This window comes from Pempheris klunzingeri, chromosome 2 (genome assembly GCF_042242105.1).
Source record: "Pempheris klunzingeri isolate RE-2024b chromosome 2, fPemKlu1.hap1, whole genome shotgun sequence".
NCBI classification, from domain to species: domain Eukaryota; kingdom Metazoa; phylum Chordata; class Actinopteri; order Acropomatiformes; family Pempheridae; genus Pempheris; species Pempheris klunzingeri.
In genome coordinates, this window is record NC_092013.1 from 17,386,142 (window position 1) to 17,409,566 (window position 23,425).

General features: G+C 40.6%; 1 protein-coding gene across 1 annotated transcript in view; it reads right to left on the bottom strand.

Moving 5' to 3' along the window:
* The window catches only part of necab3 (N-terminal EF-hand calcium binding protein 3), a 33,946-nt gene that overhangs the window by 1,952 nt on the left and 8,569 nt on the right, over positions 1–23,425 (bottom strand). The window contains exons 3-12 of the mRNA XM_070849162.1: positions 16,449–16,557; positions 14,840–14,865; positions 13,081–13,178; positions 11,546–11,682; positions 8,864–8,985; positions 7,763–7,842; positions 5,979–6,032; positions 3,548–3,660; positions 2,950–3,027; positions 2,250–2,341 (exon numbers count right to left, since the gene is read on the bottom strand). Of these exons, the coding sequence (XP_070705263.1) occupies positions 2,250–2,341; positions 2,950–3,027; positions 3,548–3,660; positions 5,979–6,032; positions 7,763–7,842; positions 8,864–8,985; positions 11,546–11,682; positions 13,081–13,178; positions 14,840–14,865; positions 16,449–16,557 (909 nt within the window). The remainder of the gene's footprint in view (positions 1–2,249; positions 2,342–2,949; positions 3,028–3,547; positions 3,661–5,978; positions 6,033–7,762; positions 7,843–8,863; positions 8,986–11,545; positions 11,683–13,080; positions 13,179–14,839; positions 14,866–16,448; positions 16,558–23,425) is intronic.

A 23,425-nucleotide genomic window follows, 5' to 3' on the forward strand; every position in this document is an offset into this window, starting at 1 on the left:
TCATTTTGTGTTTATCCTTTCATTTGATTTGAAGTTTAAGCCTCACTTTTAGAAACCTATTTCAGTTTTGTTTTAGGTTAACACGCACACAGTTATTCTCAAGAAGCACTTAAAGTACATCTATACCTACACCTGCTTAACACCTACTTAGGCAACGTGCAGGCTGTTTTTCTTGACGTCCGACTCAGACTCTCATTTCCAATATTAGGTTTTTGTTGCACCCTTTTTGTTTACTCTTGCTTTTAAAAGCGACCAGTGTCTGATTCCTGTGTTGACACCAGGACCGTCGCAGTCTGAAACAGTCGTCATGCATACAAGTTGAGTCACAGATGTGGAAGTAAACAACCGTGTACAGTAACAGTAGCCTAGCAACGAGCACAACCCATACAGCCCACACGGCTAAATCACCATCTGCAAAGAACGCAAAGAGGCAGAAATAATAATCAACGTTATCGCTTTCTGAGGCATGTTTAGAGGCCGGTAACAAATTAATCAAATGTCAAGATGAGACAGAGGAGTCATGATTGTGCCTTGAGCTGGAGTGGCAGTGACTTATGCTACTCTGCCATGTGCTGATCCTGCTGGGGAGTTGATGACGTGATGATGAGAAAATAAGATTTGTGCGTCAGATGGAAGTATAAGTTATAAGTTTTCCTGCTGGATTTACTTCCATATGCAAATGTGCCGGAAGGAAGGAAGGGAAATATCTGGTATGATGATTTGATTCCGTGTTTATAATACACTCATGTATTTGTTTACATGGCTATCAGACAAAAGTACCGTCTCACTTTCAACAAAAACACAGCCAATGGTGTCTGGAGAGAATATCCCCATTTGGATATTTATTTATTCCAAAAAAACCCCCCCAAAAACAATATTTGCACAGAAAATGCCCGATTTGAAAACATGTTCTACCTTCAGGCTCAATAACCAAATTCTGAAAGTGAGTTATTGTCAGGAGGCCTAGAAATTCTGGATGTATCGCTGATTTCCACAGATGGGAGGTGTTAGTACATCATAACATTTCAGAACACATCCAGGCCTAAAGTACTAATCCAATCAACAGCTGATTGTGACACACAGAGCAACTACCACTTTAAATAATCTTGCATTTCAGGCGACCAGCAGGACTAACGGAGAAGCAGCCATCGCAAAAAAAAGCTGCGGCATTTGATGTACATGATGATGTATGTGATGATGATGATGTCCCAATTCAGTACGAGATGCTATTTCTAGGAAAGTAGTTCAGTCCACTCACAAAAAGTCTTTTAGCGTGCATACTGGAATTGGACAAACGCTTGAATTTCGAGTGTTTACTGTTGAGGTACGCTATTGTCCCACAATGCAGTGCAAAGAAGAAATTAAGGAGTAGCCCACAGCTGCGTAGATGGTGGTAAAAACCGCTCCAGAGAGAAATTGGCAAACACAACAACAGCAGCAACACTGTAAACATCACATAGATCTTCCTGGCTGCTACCTGCAGAAACAGCATGACATTTAGTATTCTCAGATTCAGTGTGGAATTGGGACACAGCATATGTCATTCAGGCTACCTTGGATGATTGGTCGGTTACTGATAGCGGCGCCTGGGTGAGCAGACATAAACATTTTTGCTGTGCGGCCTAAGTTGTATAAGACAGGCAGAACAGTGTGTCTTTAGGCAATTTCAAAGCTGTGCAACGTGTGCCAAATGTGAGCAGATCCCGGACATGAATACCTGTGGCAAGCTCTATATACCATATTTCACTGCCATCTAGCCAGGGTGTATTCATCAAAAGACTAGGAATTGGTGTTGACACAGGGGAGCAGAAAGGCTCAGTTGGAGTGACACGGCACAATGGGATCAGAAATGACTCTGAAAGTGTGGAAAATGGCAGATCACAGAGACCATGAGCAACTGAGCAGACAGGAAAGTAAGAATTTCTAGCATCCTCTCCACACCCAAGGAGATTGGGTCTAATGTGTCATCACTGTGCCAGGCTGGATGTGTGACACGCCGATAATGAAATCAAAGTGTGATGATGTCTGTGGTACTCGCTCGATGGTATCAGGAAACATAAACACATGGCGTTGTTCAAAGTAACGCAGGCGTGATAGTCACATGTGCTGTGTACTACAGCAAGATCTCACTCAGAGTCAGTATATATAACCTACGTGCACAGTTTTTCGAGGGGTTGATCTCACACTAAGCAGGGTGAGCATTGTGCAACACCATACGAAGGCACTCACAGACACACACACGTACAAACCTGGAAGCAGCATAGTAGAAACTACTTCAGCATCCTCCAACATGTCAATGACGCAGCGCTGGAAATCTTTACTGCTGTTGGACTGCAGGTAGCTATAGAGACAGACAACAACAGGTATGGAAAAAAGAGAAAAAGGGGACTGCTTAGAGGAAACCAGAGCTGAATATCGCCTGTAGCAACATTAGCTGCTTTTTAGGTTTAAATCTTGTCACTGACAACAGTTTTGAATACATTTATTTTTATAGCACGTAAACAATGGAGCCAGTCAAAATTATATCTTGACTGACAGTGAGCTGTAAAGCAGGCAAAGAGAATTATTTATATATAAATATAATATAAAATATAATAATATAAATGTTTACTGAAAATCTTTATTGTTTTTTTTCTTTTAAATTACATTTTTATCGAACACAACAGGTCGGCACAAAATGTTCCGAGTGCTGGAGTAATATATTCATTGATATGTGTATGGCAAGAACACCAGTTCAAGCCATTTAAACTACATCTATGCTTGTATGTGTGTGTGTTTCGGCGTGTGTGTGTGTGTGTGTGTGTGTGTGCGAACCGAGAGGTAGGCCATCTGCTCATCTTCACTGGTGGGGAACATTTCCATCAAAAAGTTAAGAGTGCCAAACAGTCTGCCAATATCTGACACAAACACACACACACACACACACACACAAACACACACCACACTGACCTCATCCAGGAGATGCGGTCTTGCCAGAACTCATACATTATGTAACACGACTTTCCCGGGAGCTTCTGAACGGACACGCTGACAGCAGGATAGAGATGAAAAGTAGAGTGGGGCAAGAAGAGGATACAAAGTGAAACAGAGTTTGCACTCAGCAAGGATAAAATTACACGAAAAAGTTTGAATCTTTTGAGAGATCAGTCAGTTAGAACAAGGAAGGGAGCAAAGCTTCGTGCAGGACAGCAGGCGGCATTAAAAGAAAATGAGGCGTAATTTCCATAAGTTAGTGGCTGTGCCGCTTTGTAAAAAAATATTCAATAGCTATTAAAACTGTAATCTTTTCAATCAGGCTACTCAGTTTGGGGTCACTTAAAAGCTGCTATAATATCCAAGCTTGATAGATGATAAAATGCAGGTGATTCTTTCATTAACAGCAGTTTTCTTTCTTTTTCCCACAGTTCACTGACGGATATCTTTATATTTTGGTGCCGCTGGCAACTGAAACCCCTGATTCATCATAGCCTCAACATTCAAAAAGTCACCTCAGCAGCGACATTTAAAAGATATTTATGCTTTGCCTGAAAACAAGCGAGACGCTCACTGCAGGTTGTCGGAGTGGGCCGAGGTGGCGTCGATGTAGCCCTTCAGAACTTTCCTGAAGTCGTCCAGATTTCCGTCAGTCACTGACATCTGCCTCTGAACCAGCAGGATGTTCTGTTGGCAACGAGACAAGAGACAGACAAGATGACTGGTGTGTGTGTGTGTGAGAGAGAGAGAGGAAGCATCAAGCTCACATCACCCCCTGAGGACCGGGCGTGTGTGTAGCTGTTGTCGAAACAGAATTTGATGATTATACCTTCCTAAGGGGACATATCTCACTATCACTGACAACATTTCGGATATAAATAAACAAATGTAACGTCACGTGGTACATCTCCTCAGTACATTCTGTTTCGTTTTGTCAGTATAGCTGAAAGTCTGAGGGCAAACAGATGCACAAAATAAGTAAGTGAAATTCAAGGGCTACAATCTGGGCAGATTACATTACAATACTATAATTACTGGGATGTCAAGTTATTTGCTTCTTTTGTTCCTGGTGAAGTAGCAACAGCACAGAGACTAAAACTAAATGCACCATGAAAATGTTTCATAAAACACGTGTCTCTCAATCACCTGTTTTCCATATCAACCCATGGACTCTGTGACACAGGTTTAAAATAATATATAATAATCTTTTTTTTCCCTTCATCGATCGATGCGCCTAGCTAATGAGCAACATCTCTGCAACTGGCAGCGATTCAGCGTCCTCCTCTGGGAAACTGGGTTTGAACTCAGGTCCTCTGCCTGGCAGGTGTTCTCCCAATGCACCGCCTCAACCCGCTGACCTTCTTACTTTCTCAACAATTCAATGCAGGAGTAAGTCACTACTGGGACTATAAAGTTATCTAATGGCAGCTTTTCTGTTTGTTTCCACAGACTCGTATCTGATTCTGCAAATGGTGAGTGAGAAAATATCCACTTTTGTAATTTACATAAAAATAACATTTGAATACACAGTGAAAAGGGAGTTATATTTTTGTATTTGGTCCGACAGCTCTTTGTTGCAAAGATAGTCTGAGTGCATTTGTATCATTATTTTTTTTGCTTTTAACTCAGGTTTTATTTGAAAAGGCTGATTTTAAAAAGACAGTTTGGACATTTACTGTAGCATCACACTTAGTATAACTGCTCTAAATGCTTTGATATAACTGTCACCATAGTTACCCCTAACAATTGATTATAGCCTCACCTGTCTGTGGGTGTTTTCACACCATTTCTACCTCATGGATCTCGTGGATCATGAGTCAGACATTTCTTTTGTCCACATGTGAACACGTCAAACATCATCAGACCCAAACTGAGACAATGTCGACCCGACTCATTATCATAACCTGGCCCTTGTCTACTTCACATTTTTAAATTTTTTTCCCTTTGAGGCCTGTCATATATTGATTTTCACAGCTGAAACAGGCAAGAATGAGCTTCAATGGGCCCAAAAAGCGGACATTAGAGTTGTTGGTACAGGCGGTTGTGTTGCTTGGCAGATGTGCTGCTTGACATTTAGAATGAGGACAGAGAACAAAACTGGGAGAGTAAAATGCATCTTCTACCGAGAGTGATTGCTGAGTGCAGCTGAGAACGAGTTTGAATAACATCTTGTCAGGTTTTTGGAAGGCGCTGTAACTACTGGAAGTGCACACAATCAGAGAGAGCACAATGAGGAGTAACTGGGGGTGTTACTGGAGGAGCATCACAAGTTATATGTGCAGATGAAAGGGAATTATGACAGCAATGGTTGCATATTTTGAATAAGACAATCTTGTTTAGAAAGTGTCATAGTGGTATTGACTCAGCTGTGTTGAATCAAATTCATGCTCAATGAAAAGCTGAGTTTGGGTCCTTTTAAAAGAGCGAAGCATGAAAACACTGTTCTGATCAGCAATTATCCACTAAAGTGAACCCTCTCTTAGTTTGTACTCTACTTGATTTGCACAGTGAGGTGCAATCACTGCAATCAGGCTGCTGTGTGCTCTACCGAGAGAGTTATTTTGCGTAATAACTCTGCTGTGCCTCAAGCTGAGAAGTGTCACATTTCAACATGACGGTGCAAAAGGTCCCTCATAATGTTCGACCTTGAACGCTGTGAGATGCTACTTGTAAAATGTTGGTTTGGTTTATATGGAGAAACCATCTTAGCCGAGCCTTTGCCAACAAGTGCCTGCTTCTCGTCTGTGTTTCTTCTCTGTGTGTGTGTGCGTGTTTGTCTAAACAACATTAATCGTCCTGTAGGATGCTACATTAAAATGTAATGTTGTAAGGACCAAGCTTTATACTTTTTGGTTTAATAAGACCTTGTGAGCGGTATAATCCATTCACTGCTAATTACTTCAAATTAAATTCAATACAAATAATAGCTTCTTGCCATGAAACGAAATGTTATGTTTACTCAGGTCAGTATTCCAGGTGAAATTCTTGCATCGGTGCTCACTTACAGACTTGTATGTGCTGGCCAGTGTGTCCTCTTTCAGTGGCTCCAACTTGGGACTCTGAAACAAGAAGTTAACAAATATGAAATGATGCCAGAGACACGGTCATAAATAATTAAACCACTGAAACCATCTGTAAACAAGAGGAAAATGCTAAATGCTTCAGTACAACTTGTGTTCTTTTTATTTATAAATGCATTGAATATATTTCGTGAACATTTCTTTTCTTTTCTGATTAAATCCATGCATTATTTCGAAAGCCATTACAAACAGCAATTGCTACAACATTTTAATAACAACCAGAAGTTTGATTTATACATTTATATATGTTTCGCTCAATTTTCATTACTTTGCGCTTTTGCGCCGCTGGTATGATATCTGATGCTTTTATGTGTGTGATGTTTTAACAATCCCTACAGGTCCATAAAGGTTACATCCATTCATTCGGTAATGCCATTGTGTTTCTTAGAGCTGAACATACAATAGCAGAGTAAGTGAATGAGGAGATAGTCATAGCCACACGACAGAGAGCAGATTAAAGTAGCACTTAAAAGTGGAAAACATGTTATTCTGCACACATTATTTCCTGCAGCCATATCTGTAGAATATGTGCGCTGAGCAGTCTATCAACTTTATGATGTTGTCAATAATGAAAAGTAGTAAATGTAATAACATAGTGAGCTTTACGTCTTAAAGGTTGCGGTTCGTGCGTGTGCATGTGCGTGTGCGTGTGCGTGTGTGCTTGTGTAACCTTTGAGGCAGAAACCTCATTCTGCTGCATTTGAGAGAGCAGAGAAAGGGAGCGACATGGGCAGAAGGTGTGTGTGACGTGGGGTGGCGCTGAGGTGTGGGGATGGATATTGCACTCAGAAAATCCTGCAGGTTATGAATTGCTTTGAAATTGCACTCTGAGTCCCTCTGGGTTGGCAAAACCGAGGACTAGAGAGAGAAAAATGTTTCGAGGGAGATTGAAAGGAGGGGAAGAATGAACATCAAAAGATGGGTATAACAGGAGTTAATAAAGAAGAGAACAGACGGAGAGAATGACAGAAGATGGGGCAGGAGAGTGTGAAAGAGGCTTTGAGATGAGGCAGTGAGAATGGCTCATGCTTGTGACAGATCCACGGTTCTGCAGGGCTCCTTTTAGAAAAGCATTGTTTTTTTTTTTTACATGCTGCGATCGCGGCCTTGGTTCTTTTTGATCACACACGAAAGCGAGCTCTGGCTTGCGCTGTCAGTGCAAAGTTAAATAGACATGTACACCATACAAGATAACTTAGATAGCTTCTACGTACTAAATAGCTGAAAAATCAAGCACTGAGTTGTGTGAATTTACCCTCCCAGGCAGCTTTACAGGTGTTACTATTGAGTCTCCAGTGCTGTTTGTGTAGCCCAGTCGTCTGCTTCTCTTTATTCTTAACATTCTGTGCTTCAAAGCAAAATAGTGTTTGAAAAACTAATGCGTTAGACATTTCTATTTTGCATATTTTCTGCATAATTTGTCACAAATAATTTAATAAAAGAATGAAGTGGCAGGCCTGTGACAGTATGACAAATAGCCCACACACAGGCTTTTTCCATTTACTATTAAATTGATTAAATAGAGGGATTAATTCATTTAATGTTAATGACCTCTAAATACTGTGTTTATATTTGTGGGAACGTTATGCATTGATTTAATCTATGAGTGATGAGCAGGACCAGAGGGTCAAAACATTTGCTCATATTTGTTTAAGCTTTCAGATTAAGGTCGTTGAATACATTGTACTCATACAGCGAACGTTTCATACCTGACACTCCAGTTTGTCCAGTAGCTGCTGCAGCCTGTTGATTTGAGAGCACCAGTTCTCCCCATCTTCCATGTTCACACCTTGAGACAACACAACAATAAATCATTGGAATGAGAAGGAAAACGTACATTTGTGTTGTAGTTTCATTGTGCGTCCTGATTCTAGCTGGATTTGAAAAAGTGTCCAGTATTAAGCACTTTGGAGGTGGAGCACGGCTGAGAGAGAATGTGAAAAGGCTTCCTTCTAGAAATCCAAAAGAAAAATCATTACCTGTTACTGTATAATGAAAACCAGGTTTTAGTCTTCTCATGCAAAAACCCCTGAAAGGAAAATTTCATTGAAAGTTTTTTGAGAGGGATGCTTCATTACTTTTCAGTGCGGACTCAATATCTGATGTTCAGTCTATCCAGGCACTGGTGATGAGAAAAAATAAATGAGGCTCAACATGAAGTAATTGTCTCTGGAAAATGTCAATGTGATCTTCATAGGTGAAAAAAGCCCTCAGAGAAAGCTTACAGCTTGCTCTAATTATGCACAATACAAGTACTGACAGCCATAGGAACCATCCATGTGTAGCCGGCACCACTGAGCACAACCCCCATCAAATGGCTGACAGTAAGAAAATCCATTATCAATATGCTATGGGGGAATGTTGAGTAATTATCATACTGATTGGCATTATCAAAGTAAGGTCCCCATCTTTGTAGCCAGACACATATTGGCAAGTAATGCAGGGCACCATAATAATACAAAAACATATCAAATCTAAATTTCCCCCCTTTTGGTTCCTGAGGGCAGATGATTTACTGAGCAAATATCTCCTGTTTAATACTATTTACTCCTGTGTGAGGAACATTTGCTAAAAACTACAATTCCTAGCTGTTTTAGGACATTATTTAATCATTTAGAAATAAATGAAGTATATGTATTTGTGATCTATTTTCTCTAGTGGGAGCCAGTGGGCTTGGTTGAGAGATAATTAATACATTGTTCAAGATACAAGATACAAGAACATTGCCAACCTCGTCTTTGAAGCACTCAGAAAAAGTGAAAGAAAAACCTAAAAATGACAGAGTGGAAAATATAGGTGAATAAATTTACCCGTGGTCAGGATGGCAGAGCAGGGATCTGATGGGGACATGCACAGGTTATTATGGACCCTACGACCACATCGCCTGCCATTCCTCTGTACTGCTGTCAGCTCCGGTGCCTTTACCTCTCTCCTGCCGTGACAGCGGTGGAGACCGAGGGAAACAAACATCAGAGAGAAAGACAGCAACTGTCAGAGGGGTGTAAGAAAAGAAAAAAAAAAAAAACTGAAATTGAATATATTGCAGATGGAGGTAGTCACACAGGGAATGAAGAAGAGGAAATAGAATGAAAGACAGAGCATGAGGAGGGGGGGAGTGCAAGAGAGAGAGACGGAGGAACGGGCAGAGAGGTGAGGATGGATGCATTAATAATTGATTTAAATCAGAAACTGAGATAGGCTAATGTCTGATGTGAGAGAGGGAGGGAGAGAGAGAGAGAGAGAGAGAGCAGAGAGGCCTTGAGAACCAGACGCACAGCGAGTGTCCAGAACAGAAGTGAAAATGCTTGGAAAAGGGCCAGATACACACCACTGCTTATTAACCCACTGACTCAGTGTTAAAGAGGACGGACCCTTACACTACACACTCAGACCTTCATACACACACACACACACGTTCAGCTCTGTCATTGGTGGAAAAGTGCAAGAGTGTCAAGGCCAGGATGTCAATGCTAAGAGAGTGCGACACTTGAGACACGGACTCACAACATTCGTGTTTGTATGTGTGTGTGTGTGTGTGTGTGTGTGTGTCTAAATACTCATGCATGTTTGTTTGTTCTTGTTAGTGTGTACCTCTCTCCCCCTCCTTTTGTTGTGTCTTTGTGGGCACATGCTATTGTTGTGTGTGTGTGTGTGTGTGTGTGTGTGTGTGCAGTGTCACGCTGACGGCGCAGAGGGAGCGCATTGCTAGGAGGTTCTCATGCTGAGAGCAGCCTGGAGCCCAAAGGCCACTGCAACAGCCATAAATCCACTGCAGGGAGGCTCACAGAGAGAAATAAGCTGCCAACTCAATATGTCTCTAATTCGGCCCCTCCCGACGCTCACACGCTCCTTTTCTCTTACCAAAATCTGCACCTTTATAAACAACCTTCAAAGAAGCGTTTCTGCCCAAAAAGCCTCTCTCATCATGTTCTACTGTACACCCCCTCTCTCATTTTTTCCATTCATCTCAGACTTTCTGCACCATTCTGTAATTCATTTTGTATTCATCTTCTTTTGCTTTCTCTTTCACCATGACTCACTTGCTCTGTATTTCAATGCCAGCCTTATCATCCTTTGTCCTTCTGCTCCCCCTCTGCCTCCCACAGTCCCCTCTCAATAATTCACCTTGGCTATAACCACTCCATTATTTCCAATAATACCAGTGCGGCGCCCAGAGTGGAGAGGGGAGAGCTCTGCTGCTGAGCTACCAAAAACTGGGGAAAGTTTCCTTGTTATTTAAAATATCAAGTCAGTTTAAAGCGTTGTTCACGATTATTGACTTGCGGTGAGAAAGATTGCTTCTCATTAAATGTCCTCCAGGGATTGTTTCTCTGAGCGTCCTCTGCATTGAATTTCTTTAACAAGTGATGCATCAAAGAAGAGCAGGACGCTTTGCTGACATCCTTGATGAACTACGATGTACAGAGACATGTCAGTGATCAGTCGTGACCATTTAAACAATGACACATACGCAATCGTTCGCAAAAATCCCTAATTGGTGACAGAAATTTAGATCCGCTTTTATTTCATGAGCTCCATTTAGATTGAATGAAAGCGTGCGGCTCTTTTTTATTCAATTTTAGGCAGACTGCCAATTAAAGAAGCAACTGTTTGAACGACTGTGGAAATGTAACTGATTCAAAGCTCGAAAGAAAAGCATCTGAGAAAGCACTGATTAGTTGTATTTCCTTTCTGCTTAGACCAGTGCCAATTTCAATGGCATTTTTTATTATCAATAGCTCATTGGGGTTGCTAATGCACCACAGGACTGGTTTTCAATATAACTTCTCATAATACAGCGAAGAAGATTAAAGTACAGTATGTTTAGACGGCCTGTTGTATATTGCTTTACTGATTGTGGTCGGGTAAAGCTATGAATGAATTTGCATATGACTTATCATAACTGACTAACTCCATCAGTCCTCAGACATCGGGATGAACCTTCCCAAAACCTGATGTAACTACACACCCCTCACTGGGGTCATTAGTCTGTCAGCATGCCAAAAAACACATGTCCCAGGACTGTGTGGTAAATAACATTATGGAGCAGTGTAATACAGCGTAGGGCAAAAATAGCAGAACATAAAACGATGGATGTGTGGTGTACACTTTATGACAAGTGTGACATTTTGGCTTTTTGTTTTTAATGGGAGCAGAAATTTCACTAAATAACAGGAAGTTTACACTTCAAAACAACCCATATGATTTTTTTTCTTGTAAGGTTAAGTTTTATTGAGGTTTATGATTAGAGAACACTTGGCTATGTTATAGTGATACTGTGTTCATGGGCTGGGTTATGGAAAGATCAACATGGTTATATTCCAAGTGTGGAAAAAACCCTTGAAAAATACTCGGAGGCAACACAGCTAACTGGAACAATATTATTTCACCTTCATGATGTTAAGCAAGTATTGTCTCAGGTCATAGAACAGCACAGATAGTGTCTTGAAAAGTAACAGACAGTAGAGACAGTGTCAGATGGCAGTACTAACGGGGCAGGGCTGCTCTGCTCTTCCACGGCCTCCATGGCGCACTGCAGTGATCTCTGTAGAGACAGAAGCTGACTGGATGTCTCTCTTAGCATGAACCTGGTGACAAACTGGCCCAACACACTGGAACCCTGGTACTCCTGAGAGATAGAGAGTGAGACACGCAGAAGGAGAGGTTAAAACAAGACAGCGAAGGCATCTCAGAGACCGCAGGGATGGAAGGAGAGATGATTTGATAACTTCTCCAAAACAACTACAGGCACTTGTGGAATGTGTGACAGCTGCATTAAATGGGCTAATTAATTCTTTGAGCACATGCATTATTCAGTGCCGCACATCCAGACACTGAGGTGGAAGAACTTTACCAGGAGACATAATTGCTGCTCGGCTCCCCAAACACGAATATGATTACACATTCTCAAAGGGGTCTTGTTCGTGCAGTGTGCTAATCAAGTAACAACAGTGCAGTAGATCTTTGTCAAAACTCAGAAGGACAAGCGGCATCTTCTGAAAATGCATCACGGGAGTCGCAGTCCAGAGCGCTCTGTGACAGACCACAGCTGCTAACGAGCGATTGCACAGCCCTCTATGGATTTCCCCACTCAACAGCTTTAAAGATGAGCCAGAAAAGAGGAGCAAGGTGATCTAATTAAGACAGGACACATAATTATTCAGCACACATCTCCTCTCCTCCTCTCATTTAACAAGCATTGCTGCTTTCTATTCTAGTACAATTCAAATCCCTGATTTGAGGTAGTTACCTCGAAAAGTCCTGAGGTAATTTTAAAATAGCTTGCCAACTGCAATTAAATAATATACAGTGCTGTGCAAAAATCTTAGGCAGGCGTGAAGAAATGCTGTGAAGTAAGAATGCTGTCAAAAACATAAAAAAAATTTTTTTACAAAATGAAAACAGAAGAAAAATCTAAATCAAATCAGTAGTTGTACCCTTAGGTACACCTGCACAGAGTCAGGGAACTTATAGGTGCTAATGATCCTCAATTTCATATGTAAGTTGAAGCACGTCATCAAGTGCAACAGAAAAAAAAACAGAGCCCCAACAGCAGTGAGTTGGGGTTCAGTGTCAGCAACCGCAGATCTTCCAATTGACGAGTGACCCGCTGTTCATCTGGGCCACAGCTGCACCGCCCATATTTACTGTACTGTGCTGTACAGACAAAAGAGTTGTATGAATCTTCTTATTGTCATCTCTTGGAAAGAAAGTGCAATCTGCATATTTCCCCACAACGCCATATTTTTTCCTTTAAGATCGAGCGTAGTATAATAATGGATGAAGAAGTGTTTATTTGCCTTTTGAAGTCTCATCAGTTTTAGGAGACATGGTGCAGTATTGGCTCCATCTGTGCATGCCAGCATTTCCTCTCAGCACTGAACTAAGCATTTTTGTAGCACAAACCCCCGACTTTGTGTGTGTGTGTGTGTGTGTGTGTGTGTGTGTGTGTGTGTGTGTGTGTGTGTGTGAGGTTTTGCGCTGTAGAAGCTTGAATTAAGACAAATCCACATGAAACCAAACTTACCTCTTTAGTTTTATCCATTGCCTTTAAAATGGCAACATTCAGGCTCTCCAGAGCTGAAAGTACATTGAGATACTCCCCCAAGTGCTGAGAAAAATATTCTAATAGGAAATAGAAAACAAGCCATCAGTGTCATTGTCAGAATAATCAAAATTTTATGTGAGAGACAAACTCTTCCATGGTGCCATGACAGATTCATATTAAATAAATAAAGGCCACGACAGGGCAGTGAAAATATCTTAGAAATGGCTAAAAATATCCATGTTTGTCTAACAAGTCTGGTTGGAAGCATTTGATGTTTTCATGCCTACGCATCAAAGCTAACCATGTCATGAAGTTGTTACTGTGTTGTTTACATCATTTTAATGATCACATAATGTTGTTACTGTAGCTCATTCACACCTGTGTACAACTGAGAAGACAATTCATTTAAATGAATCAAAATAAAAGGAGATGTAGGGAAGGTTCTTCAATCAGTAAATCGGAGGAAGACTTCAATCTTAATTAGGTCTTAGTCCTTAATTAAAAACCTAATTTTGCTTTAACAAAAGTGGGACCTCGAGATGACACACAGATCGAAGGTTAATGGATCAGCAGCACTTTTTTACACTCCTCTTACTTAGACTCCATTAAGTTGTCCACCTGAAACAGACAACAACTCTGTGAACTAAATCTGAGATAACAGTCTGTCACGGAAAACAGTCGTCAGATGGAAAGGATGCCATTCCCATTCAATAAATTATGCAAAAGTTTTATTCTGGGTACTCCTGGTATTTACAGATCTCTGCCCTATTTCTTCACTTTATCCAGGCCATCTGACACACACATGCATTTTTAAGACGATAGAAAATAGGTCAATAAATCTGTGCCAGGCTTTTCTTTTTTATTTACAGAATATAATCAATGTTGCAGGTGGATGGTGGCGGAGCTGTTGGTTGCATTGTATTTTAATCTTATTTTACCCCCTAAACCATCTAAAGAATATAGAGACGATATAGAATGGATCAAACACGGGGCTTTCACCCAGGAGGCCAGGGTCTGTGTCCCGTGTGAAACCAAAAGTCAACGTCGGCGTATTTTAACTGTTTTAAAAGGCACCATGTATGAAACTTCACATTGCCTCCTGTAGTATTGTAATTATTTTAACCATAAAAGGTTTTCTAAACCTAATCAAGTAGTTTTGGCACCTAAAACTTTCCAAACTGCAGCTATCTGACAGTGTTAACCACATGTTTCTACATTGTTACCATGGCGATGAAGATGGTAACGTTACGCCTGTCGCTGCAGACGTGTTGATGATATGAGATGATGCTGACCAGCAGTGATAATAACCGACAGTGGGCAATTTAATGGGCTGATATCATCTGAACTGGGTGACAAAATCTTCCTTCCTGCACCTCTAAAGGTGGCAGTGTGATGGGAGCTGCTCGTCAGGTGCTCAAAGCCCTCCTGTCCTGACACCTGTCTGACACCTGTCTCTTTTCATTCTTGCATCAAAATGTCCGTCAAATGTCCTGGGGAGGTGGGGGGTTGTGGGAGGGGGTGGGTGTATATTGATCTCCTCATCTAACCCTTGGAAAGAAAGCGAATGAGCGTAATTCCCAAAATGCAGCAAAACCATTGCTGAGAGTCTTCCAGGCTACCAGTCACTCAGAAATATGAATGCACAGCTAGGACAGGAAGACATCAGCGGATTTTAAAGACAGCAGTTTTACAGAAATGAATGCGCTGTGATGCATTAAGTAAGACAAAGCACACCAACCTGATAGCTTATCAGTGTCCAGATTGCTGCAAGGCAGACGACAATGAGTAGAGAAATTATTGTGCAGGTTAATTACAGAAATTGAAAGAGTGTTGATTGAAAGTTGACACTGCTTACTTCTTTTTCATTAACTGCAAAACAAGCTGGCATATTCTGTTCTGCTTAGAAATTCTACCTTTTGTTGTTCTGTGTGAAGGATGTAATGTAGCTTTCTGGCTAGAAATGCATGTTAATGCAGCTGTTTTCCTTTTTAATTTTGCACTGTTAGCACTTCCACTGTTGTAAAAACTTCTTCTTTGTTTAGCATGTCAAGGCAGAAATTATTACAATGTTCTCAGTATCACAGTTTGACTGCACAATATAAAAAGTTCCCCTGCAGCTTTAATGACATTTTACAGGTAATTTTCACTCTCAGATGCGCACCATAAGCAAAGCTGGTTAATGGCTTGTTTTCTCTTTTTTTAAGTTGCAGTTGTACAAGTCCGTTGTGATAGTCACAACACACACACACAACACACACACACACTATCGCAGGTTACCATTGCTATGTGACGTTAAGCATCATCACCACATGCAATGCTTTTGTTTCAGAAATTATATTATATAACGCACAGTATTGTTATTCAAAACAAGAACACCCTTTAATTAGACATCAGAGCTCGGTTCATGCCAACTGCCTCAAAGCTTGGAGCGTGGACAGAGAGGTCTGAGGGCTGGCATGTCACATCAGTGGCAGTCCCAGCTTAACATCATGTCCAAGAGCAATTTATCACACAGCGTTGGAAGAACTGGCACCACAACAAAAAATAAAGGCAGAGTCGTTGCTGCAGCCAAACACTCTAATTGGTTGGGTGCAAAAAAAAAAAACATCTCAAAAATCCATTTTAAAAACTTCAATGCATCTCAATGTGTGTATGCGTGGATTTGTTTAAGCTCATGAACCATCTGGTGAATTCATTATTTTACCTGAGCTGATACATAAAGTACAGTTTGACAGCCAAATTAGAAAGTCTTGCTTTGCCTTCCAGTGTTGGTGCAAAATAAAGACGTGCGGAGGGGGGAAAGGTAGAAGGTGCCTCATGAATAGTAACCGCCAATCTGCCAAAGAGACTAAAGAGAGAATTTCAAAAGCGTTACACGCACCACAACAGGGGAGACGTGCTCTTTTCCTCTGTGTCTGCTGTGGGTTAAACATTCTCTGCAGACCAGTGATTTCAGCAACTACCCTCAGGCTGATTTCTTTGAATGCAATTTCAGGGGAGTAGGTTTTGAAGTGGCTGGTGTAGTCCACAGCATTTTATGTCCAAAGGAAGGAGGTAAACATTAATCCAGCCAGCTTGAGTTTGGTCACAGGGCTTTTTTTTTTTTTTTAACTGAAGACTTCGCTCCAGCTGTGAGACATTTAGCCTGTAACAGATTACTTGAAAGGAACACATTAACTGTGCTTTTCAGCTCCAAACGCTTGCTGTTCAGTGTCTTTTGAAGTATAACAGACCGCAGTCGAACACTGTTGTGATGTAATTTAATATAACACGTGTAGGCATGAAAAATACATGCATTTTTTCACCATGATGCGTTAGAGTCAGCCCATTTCAAATAAAAGACTCACTTATTTTGTCGGCCATCTATGGAAAAGAAAAGCTCCTGCAGCTCCTCAGTTGTCAGGATCCCATCCGCAAAGTAGGCATTGAACTCGTCAAATGACAGCTTGCCATCATCTGAAACACAGAGGAAGTTCAAACCTACATCACTACAGAAATAACAACGATGTGACATACAAAAAGTGTGTCGCTGTTTATGATCATTAAGTCCAGCCCAGAAACCCAAATGAAGCCATTATTGTGAGATTTTATTCTTGGTTTGGTTTTCCATCAAAAACCTGTTTTCCATCAAGATGATCAGTTCATCCTGTTACATATACAGATTTGTACAGACAACCATCTGAAACACAAAAGACATAAACGTCTCATAACAGAATCGATGTATAGAAAGACAGTCTCTTAGTTATAGATATAACAGTGTTGCTCTGTCAGTTTGGGGTTAGGGTCATGCATGTTTTAATATTATCTATAATTTAAGCGGTGCAGTGGTTAGCACTGTTGCCTCACAGCGAGGAGATTCCAGGTTCAAATCTGCTGGTTTGTGGTTTGAACCTACGTGGAGTTTACACGTTCTCCTCGTGCTTGTGTGGGTTCTCCCCAGGTACTCGATCTTCCTCCCACAGTCCAAAGACATGCAGGTTAATTGGAGACTATAAATTGCCTGTAGGTGTGAATGTGAATGGTTGTCTGTCTGCGATTGACTGACGACCAGTCCAGAGTGTACCCCGCCTCTCGCCCTGACCCTTAACCCTTTATCGGGCAAGGGACCATATTTGGTAACTTAAGTGGGAGTTCAAAATGCCGCCCCTTGCCTCGCCATGAGGCAGTAGAGATTTCTCCAAACCAATCAGGCTACATGACAGACCGGCAAGAAACCATATATGGTGACTTCATTAACCTTGAGTTTCACCATAAAATTGAATTTTTTTTGAAAAACTCACAAAAGTAAAAAATGACCACCAGTAATGGTCTAGGGTTGAAATTTTTAATTTCTAAGTCTTTCAATGAGTGCCCTATAAAGGGTTAAGGATAAGAGGTATAGACAATGGATGGACATAATTTAAGGACATGCTATTAAAAAGAAAAAATTTAAAAAATTATCTATATTTGATTGCATTTTATAGAACACATGTAGCCATCAACAATAAGCTTTAACTACTAATGCTTGAGGCACTTTATTCCCTGTGATCTGAGCTTATTGAATCAGTACTTGTAATTGCGAGTTACTCTCGTGTCTCAGCCCTTTGTTTTATCTCCGGTGCGACAGCGCACTTATCTTACAGCCTGATGAGCACCGTCTCACTGCAAATGAGTCATTTGGTTTCATCTGCTTGTTCTTCCTTCCATTCATCTCCTGTTTCTCCAAGCACGCACACTCGTTTCGCACAGTGTGGTAATGTCTAGAGCTGGAACCAATAATTATGTTCATTTTAAATAAATATGTTGGTTATTTTCTCCTCAGAGTTGTTAAGACTAAATCATCACAATTTGAGTCCAATATGACAACTTAAAATTGCTGTTTTTTCCTGCCATTCCTGAATATATTCAGTTTACAATTATATAAAAGATATAAAAGCGGTAAATTGTCACACTTGGCAAGCTGCAATCAGGGAAAGTTTGACATTGTTTTTCTTGGTTTAAACAATTAAGCTATAATCCGAATTGGTGGCATGAATTAAAACACAAAAGCCGTACGTTATCTCAGCTTTACATATGCTGTATACATACACCACTGAAAAACTCCGTAAGTCCTGACCACTACAATTGTATTACTACAAAAACAGTGCAGAAATATTCCACAAACTATAACTTTAAAATGGAAGAAGCAACATACTGTCAGCAGATTGGACTTTCCGACTTCTCCTCAGAGTAGTTAACTATGAGCACAGCTTGTTGTGACAGACAATACACAGAAAAATCAATAACAGAAGATAAATAGCTTGGTTGTCATCTGTGAAGAAGTGCTCCTTCGTGAGCCTACAATCAATCTGTCTACTGGCACAGATTACATAGATCAGTCAGCAGTTAGCCTGCCAGAGAAAGACTGCTAGATGTTTTAATCCTCATAAAAGAGTCCAGACCAACAGATAGACGGGTGTCTGTGGAGGACATTTCTGAGCCATGACAGACACTCGGGCAATCAGCAGAATATTGGAGCGAATTGGGCACTCAGTCAGTAAATGTGAACAAAAGACAGACCGGAGTGATCGGAGCGATAAGACGGAGCCAAGATGGCATACAGCGAAACGAGTATGACTGTGAAGTATCTGTTGAATCAGGCAAACAGGCTGGTTTTGTCACAGAGGGTCAGACAAACAAAAGCCATCCAGCCATGTCATTACTGCTCACATTAAAGAACTATTACCAACTCTATTACCAGTCAGGTACGGGACAACCGTTGGCTTCATAACCCCACTGAGTAATCTGCCCAGGTGTCTACACAAAGACAAGGTAACGTGGGAGCAGTTTAGTACGCCGCGGAGTTCCAGTTGGCCGACTCAACAAAGCCGAAAAACTCAAGGGCAAGCTTGAAGACCATCTGTTCAGCTGGAGCCCGTTTGACACTGGCCATCATTACCTCTGACCAGAATGCATAATGTGCAGGCTGAGCCTTGCCCACGCGTACTTTGTCTTTTTTAAATGCCTTTTCCCTCCTCCACTAAAAACCGAGAACAGGTGATACAATTCTTTCATGGTTTAAAGAAAAATCTCACTGTATCTCTGTCAGACATTAAATGAACTGCACCACCCTAGAAATCAATTTAAAGAATGTAACCAACTGAAATGAAATTAAACTTTCTATTCAGCAGTATAGCAGTTCATCAGTATCTTAGGATAGGACAGGAGTGTAGGATAGGATTGTATAATTGTATAAAATCCTTTGGAACAAGTGGTTTCTAGTTTTATGAAAGAAATGTGCATGTTGGAGCACTGAGTTGTTCCGGGAGACATGAAGAATGTTAATGTAATTCATGAGGTTAAGGTCATCCTGTCAGCGTGGCTCTGTCGTTTCCTTGAAAATGGCCAATCAAGATCTAGAGTATCTTGAAGTATACAGTTGAAGCTTCAATAAAACTCTGTAGTCCAGGTTCTTTTCATCTGTTTAATGAACTTTTTTTTCCACTTCAGAACACAAAAATAAAACGTGGCAGGAAAACACAATGAACAGCAGAAACCACTATATATATATATAAAAAAAAAAGGCAAGTAAGGTCAAAGCCTAGTCTGCTCTCTAAACTCAGAAACTCAGAAGAGCTGAATCCAGTCATTATTGATCCTGCTTCAGCATACCGCAGTGAAATCAAATTCAGCACACCCCTGTACTACAGATTTTATTCCAAGCTTTTTTGGAGATGCTATATTTATGCCGTCATAGCATACTTTTTTCCGTTTTTTATGCCTGTCCTACTTAGTTCATGCAGATTTTTAATTACATTTTGACGCCATCTGCCCTTAGTTTGTGGATATGAGACAAGCGATCCCTTCACGACTTTGTCTTCCCTCCTAGTGTTGTATTTGGAAGACTTCCTAAATTTGGGGTGCCAAACTAGACAGGCAGCAGTTACGCTCAGAAGTGACACTTTTGATAATGCGTTTGATGGACTAATGATGACTACTAACAGTGTCTTCTATTCACTTTGACAGTTCTGGGTTAAATGGCTCCTTCATGAAAGAGGATAACCGCAACAAGAGCACAAGCCTGAGCCTCTATGTGTTTTATTTATTTAATTATTATACAGGTTATATACACTGTTGCCCATAAAGTTGGAATAAAATGTTTTTTTCCTCTTCTCATGAAATGATTGTGACAATGTGATTTATTCTTGATAAATAAAGTGTAGATCTTCTCAATTTTATTGATCAAACTCTTCATATCACAGTGAAACTTAAACCACAATTAACCTTTGCAAACGGCTTATTCAGGCTTTAACAAAATTGGGGGTATTGAACAATTATTCCAACTTTATGGGCAACAGTGTACATTACAATATACATTATTCAGGTTTATGATAAAGAGAATAGTTCCTGAGTTGCTCGTTAGATGGCTAATGAGTCATTTAGTTTGTAACATTTAGCAAATATTGTTTTCTTTGAGCAGCATGGTGGTGCTGTGGTTAGCACTGGTTCAAATCCCGGTTTGAACCCGGGGTCTTTCTGTGTGGAGTACTCCGGCTTCCTCCCACAATCCAAAGTTACACATTAGGTTAAATGGTAACTCTAAATTTCCCATAGGTGTGAGTGTGAGAGTGAGTGGTTGTCTGTCTGTATGTGGCCCTGCGATTGGCTGGCGACCAGTCCAGGGTGTACCCCGCCTCTTGCCCGAAGTCAGCTGGGATAGGCTCCAGCTCCCCCGCAACCCTGACGGATAAGCGGTATAGAAAATGGATGGATGTTTTCTTTGACTTTGGACTAAGGCTAACTCTTTGACTGAACTTATCTAAGAGGTCCAGTGAACATTTTATTACGTGGAGATATGTAGTAAATGTATATATTTGTGCTAAATGCGGTAAATGCCGAGCAGCAATCCTGCTTTTAATCTCTCTCAGGTCCTCGAGAGACGATAGTGGCAGATGGCTTCAAAAGATGGCATTAAAAGCATCTGGGAAAAGGAGATCTGCAGTCAGGTGGGGGGATTATGCATTTGTTATCTTAAGATGTTGGTTTCCTCTCAATTCCGGTAGATGCATCCTCACTATATCACTTGCATCCCTTTCGGTGACTTGAAGTGGGGGAGAATGGAGCAATTGATGCAACACGTATTTGAAAATTTTTTTTTTTTTCAGTAAAGCATCATTCTGAAGTGATTTTTATCATTTATGATGCGTTCCATAGCTGTATTTACCACTGGGCTTGTGTTGGCTGTATTTCTCTGCACTGATTCGTTGTCTTACAATTTCTCAACTTTGTGATCAGGATCGCCTCCCACCCACATGACTTGATGAGCAGAGAGGGTTGAAGGAAAATGTTAATAGAAATTGTTAATATAATTTCATACATTTTTGCTGGGGTCATGAAAATTAGGGTACCTGCTGAACCTACTATTGGTCACATTATAGAACCGTCCATAAACACGCTCTCTCTCTCTCTCTGTCTTCCTTAGAGGTTGCAGATGTATGTTAAATGATATATTGTATTTGATCTGTATTTCTCTAAAGTGTATTGTTTTTACCTTTAAGTGTCCAACCATGGAAATCGAAGCGTGTGATGTGCATTTTACTTAATTAATTTATTTAACTTAAATCATTTAAATTCATGTACAACATGAAATCATGTCATGTCACCATTTATTACAGTTGTTGTACTGAAAATAATGTGCATTAAATTTGACTTTCGTTGGCACTGTATCATCCTCCTACTGTCCTATCAGAGCAGCTGCAGTACCCAGTTACTGAGCAGATTCCCAACCCAAACACCAGCTGATGCCTTTAAATGAATAAATCATTCATGCATGGCCCAGTGACATTTAAGGAACGCACGTGAGCTCTCTAAGTAGATCACTGATTCCAAAAACGCACATGACATACACATCATGTATATCATGAACGCAGTTTATGAAGGATTGCTCCTGCTTCCAGTTAATGTGAAGCTATTTTTGGAATATTTTCAAAGAACAAAACAATTACGTTCCTTGTGAATAACTTAATCACAGTCTGCAGCTGAGTCATACTCTGCATCAGCAAATATCGTTGGCCTGATATTAAAAGAAAAGAAGCTTTTTGAACAAACGAAATGCATCTAAAATAATTTTGTTTTTTATTGTATGTTATTTTGAGGTCAATATTCCAGCAGCACTTGTAGCATATAGAACAATAGTATTGTTGGACTGTTTCTCTACTGTTACTTCTTTCAAATTCACTGATAATGTTTTTCAAAATAGAATATATCTGTCCAAAATGCTTCATGTTCAAGAAAACAATGTGCATTTTTAAAGGCATTTTTGCATGGCTAGTAATTTCTGTGGTCGATAAAAAAAGGAACTAACGTCCTTCACCATCGCGCCCTGATGACGGGGTAGAATCAAAGGCAGTACAGGGATTATTATTATTATGAACCATAAAATGTATCGCTGAAGCAATTTGTCTGTGCAACTGTGACATTTGAAAACAACATGTCGAACCGAGATGTGGCAGAGAATATTCTGACCACCCCTGAAGAACACATCGAAACAGTTAAGCCTCCATGCAGCTGCTGACTGCTGACAAGGAAATTCTACTATTACACTAAAAGAAAGAAGCTATTAATCACAATCTAGGTTGAGTCAGACGCCATATGGTCTTTAATACTAAGCCATAAAATTCACTTAGGAATTTGAAGGTGAGAAAAATGCTTCGAAAAAGAAAGTTTGCGGCTGGCTCAACACAGCAGGACACAGACAGCTCATGCGTGACGTTTATTCATTTACAGTTTAAAAAAGAAAAAGTCAGAAAAGTCTAAATAAAGTGCTCAGAGTATCGGAGTAAACAAGAACCAAATGAGCGAGTGAGGAAGTCCTGCAAAGTAGGGCACAAAGTAGGCCGCTCTTATCTTTTCAAAGGTTAGTCCCATTGCAGCCTCTCCTAAGTGGTTTATAAATTCCCACGAATGCATCACAGCTTCAAAAGCAGCATTGCTAAAAGAGGTGGGTCTTGTTTCTTTATGGTAAACGCCTATGTACTACTGTATGCTCGAACCATTCTGGTATTCTTAGCATCAATGCTCTACTTCGGATGTCTTCCACTAAGCCATCTGTGAGGAGAGCTGCCTTTTAGCTTCCATATCCTGATTTGAGCCTGCATGCTGCTTTTAGATCACATATTCTTCTGCGTCTCGCTCCTTCACCTCAGTAATGCACCTATTCCCCTGCATGGTAAGGCCAACCTCGACTCTACCTGTTTGAAACTTTTCTCTTTTTGTTTCACCGTTGGCAAATGTTGTCGATAGTTACTGGCACTGCACCCGGTACCTTTTTTGGTATCACCTCCATCATTGTGGTGACTGAGCCGAT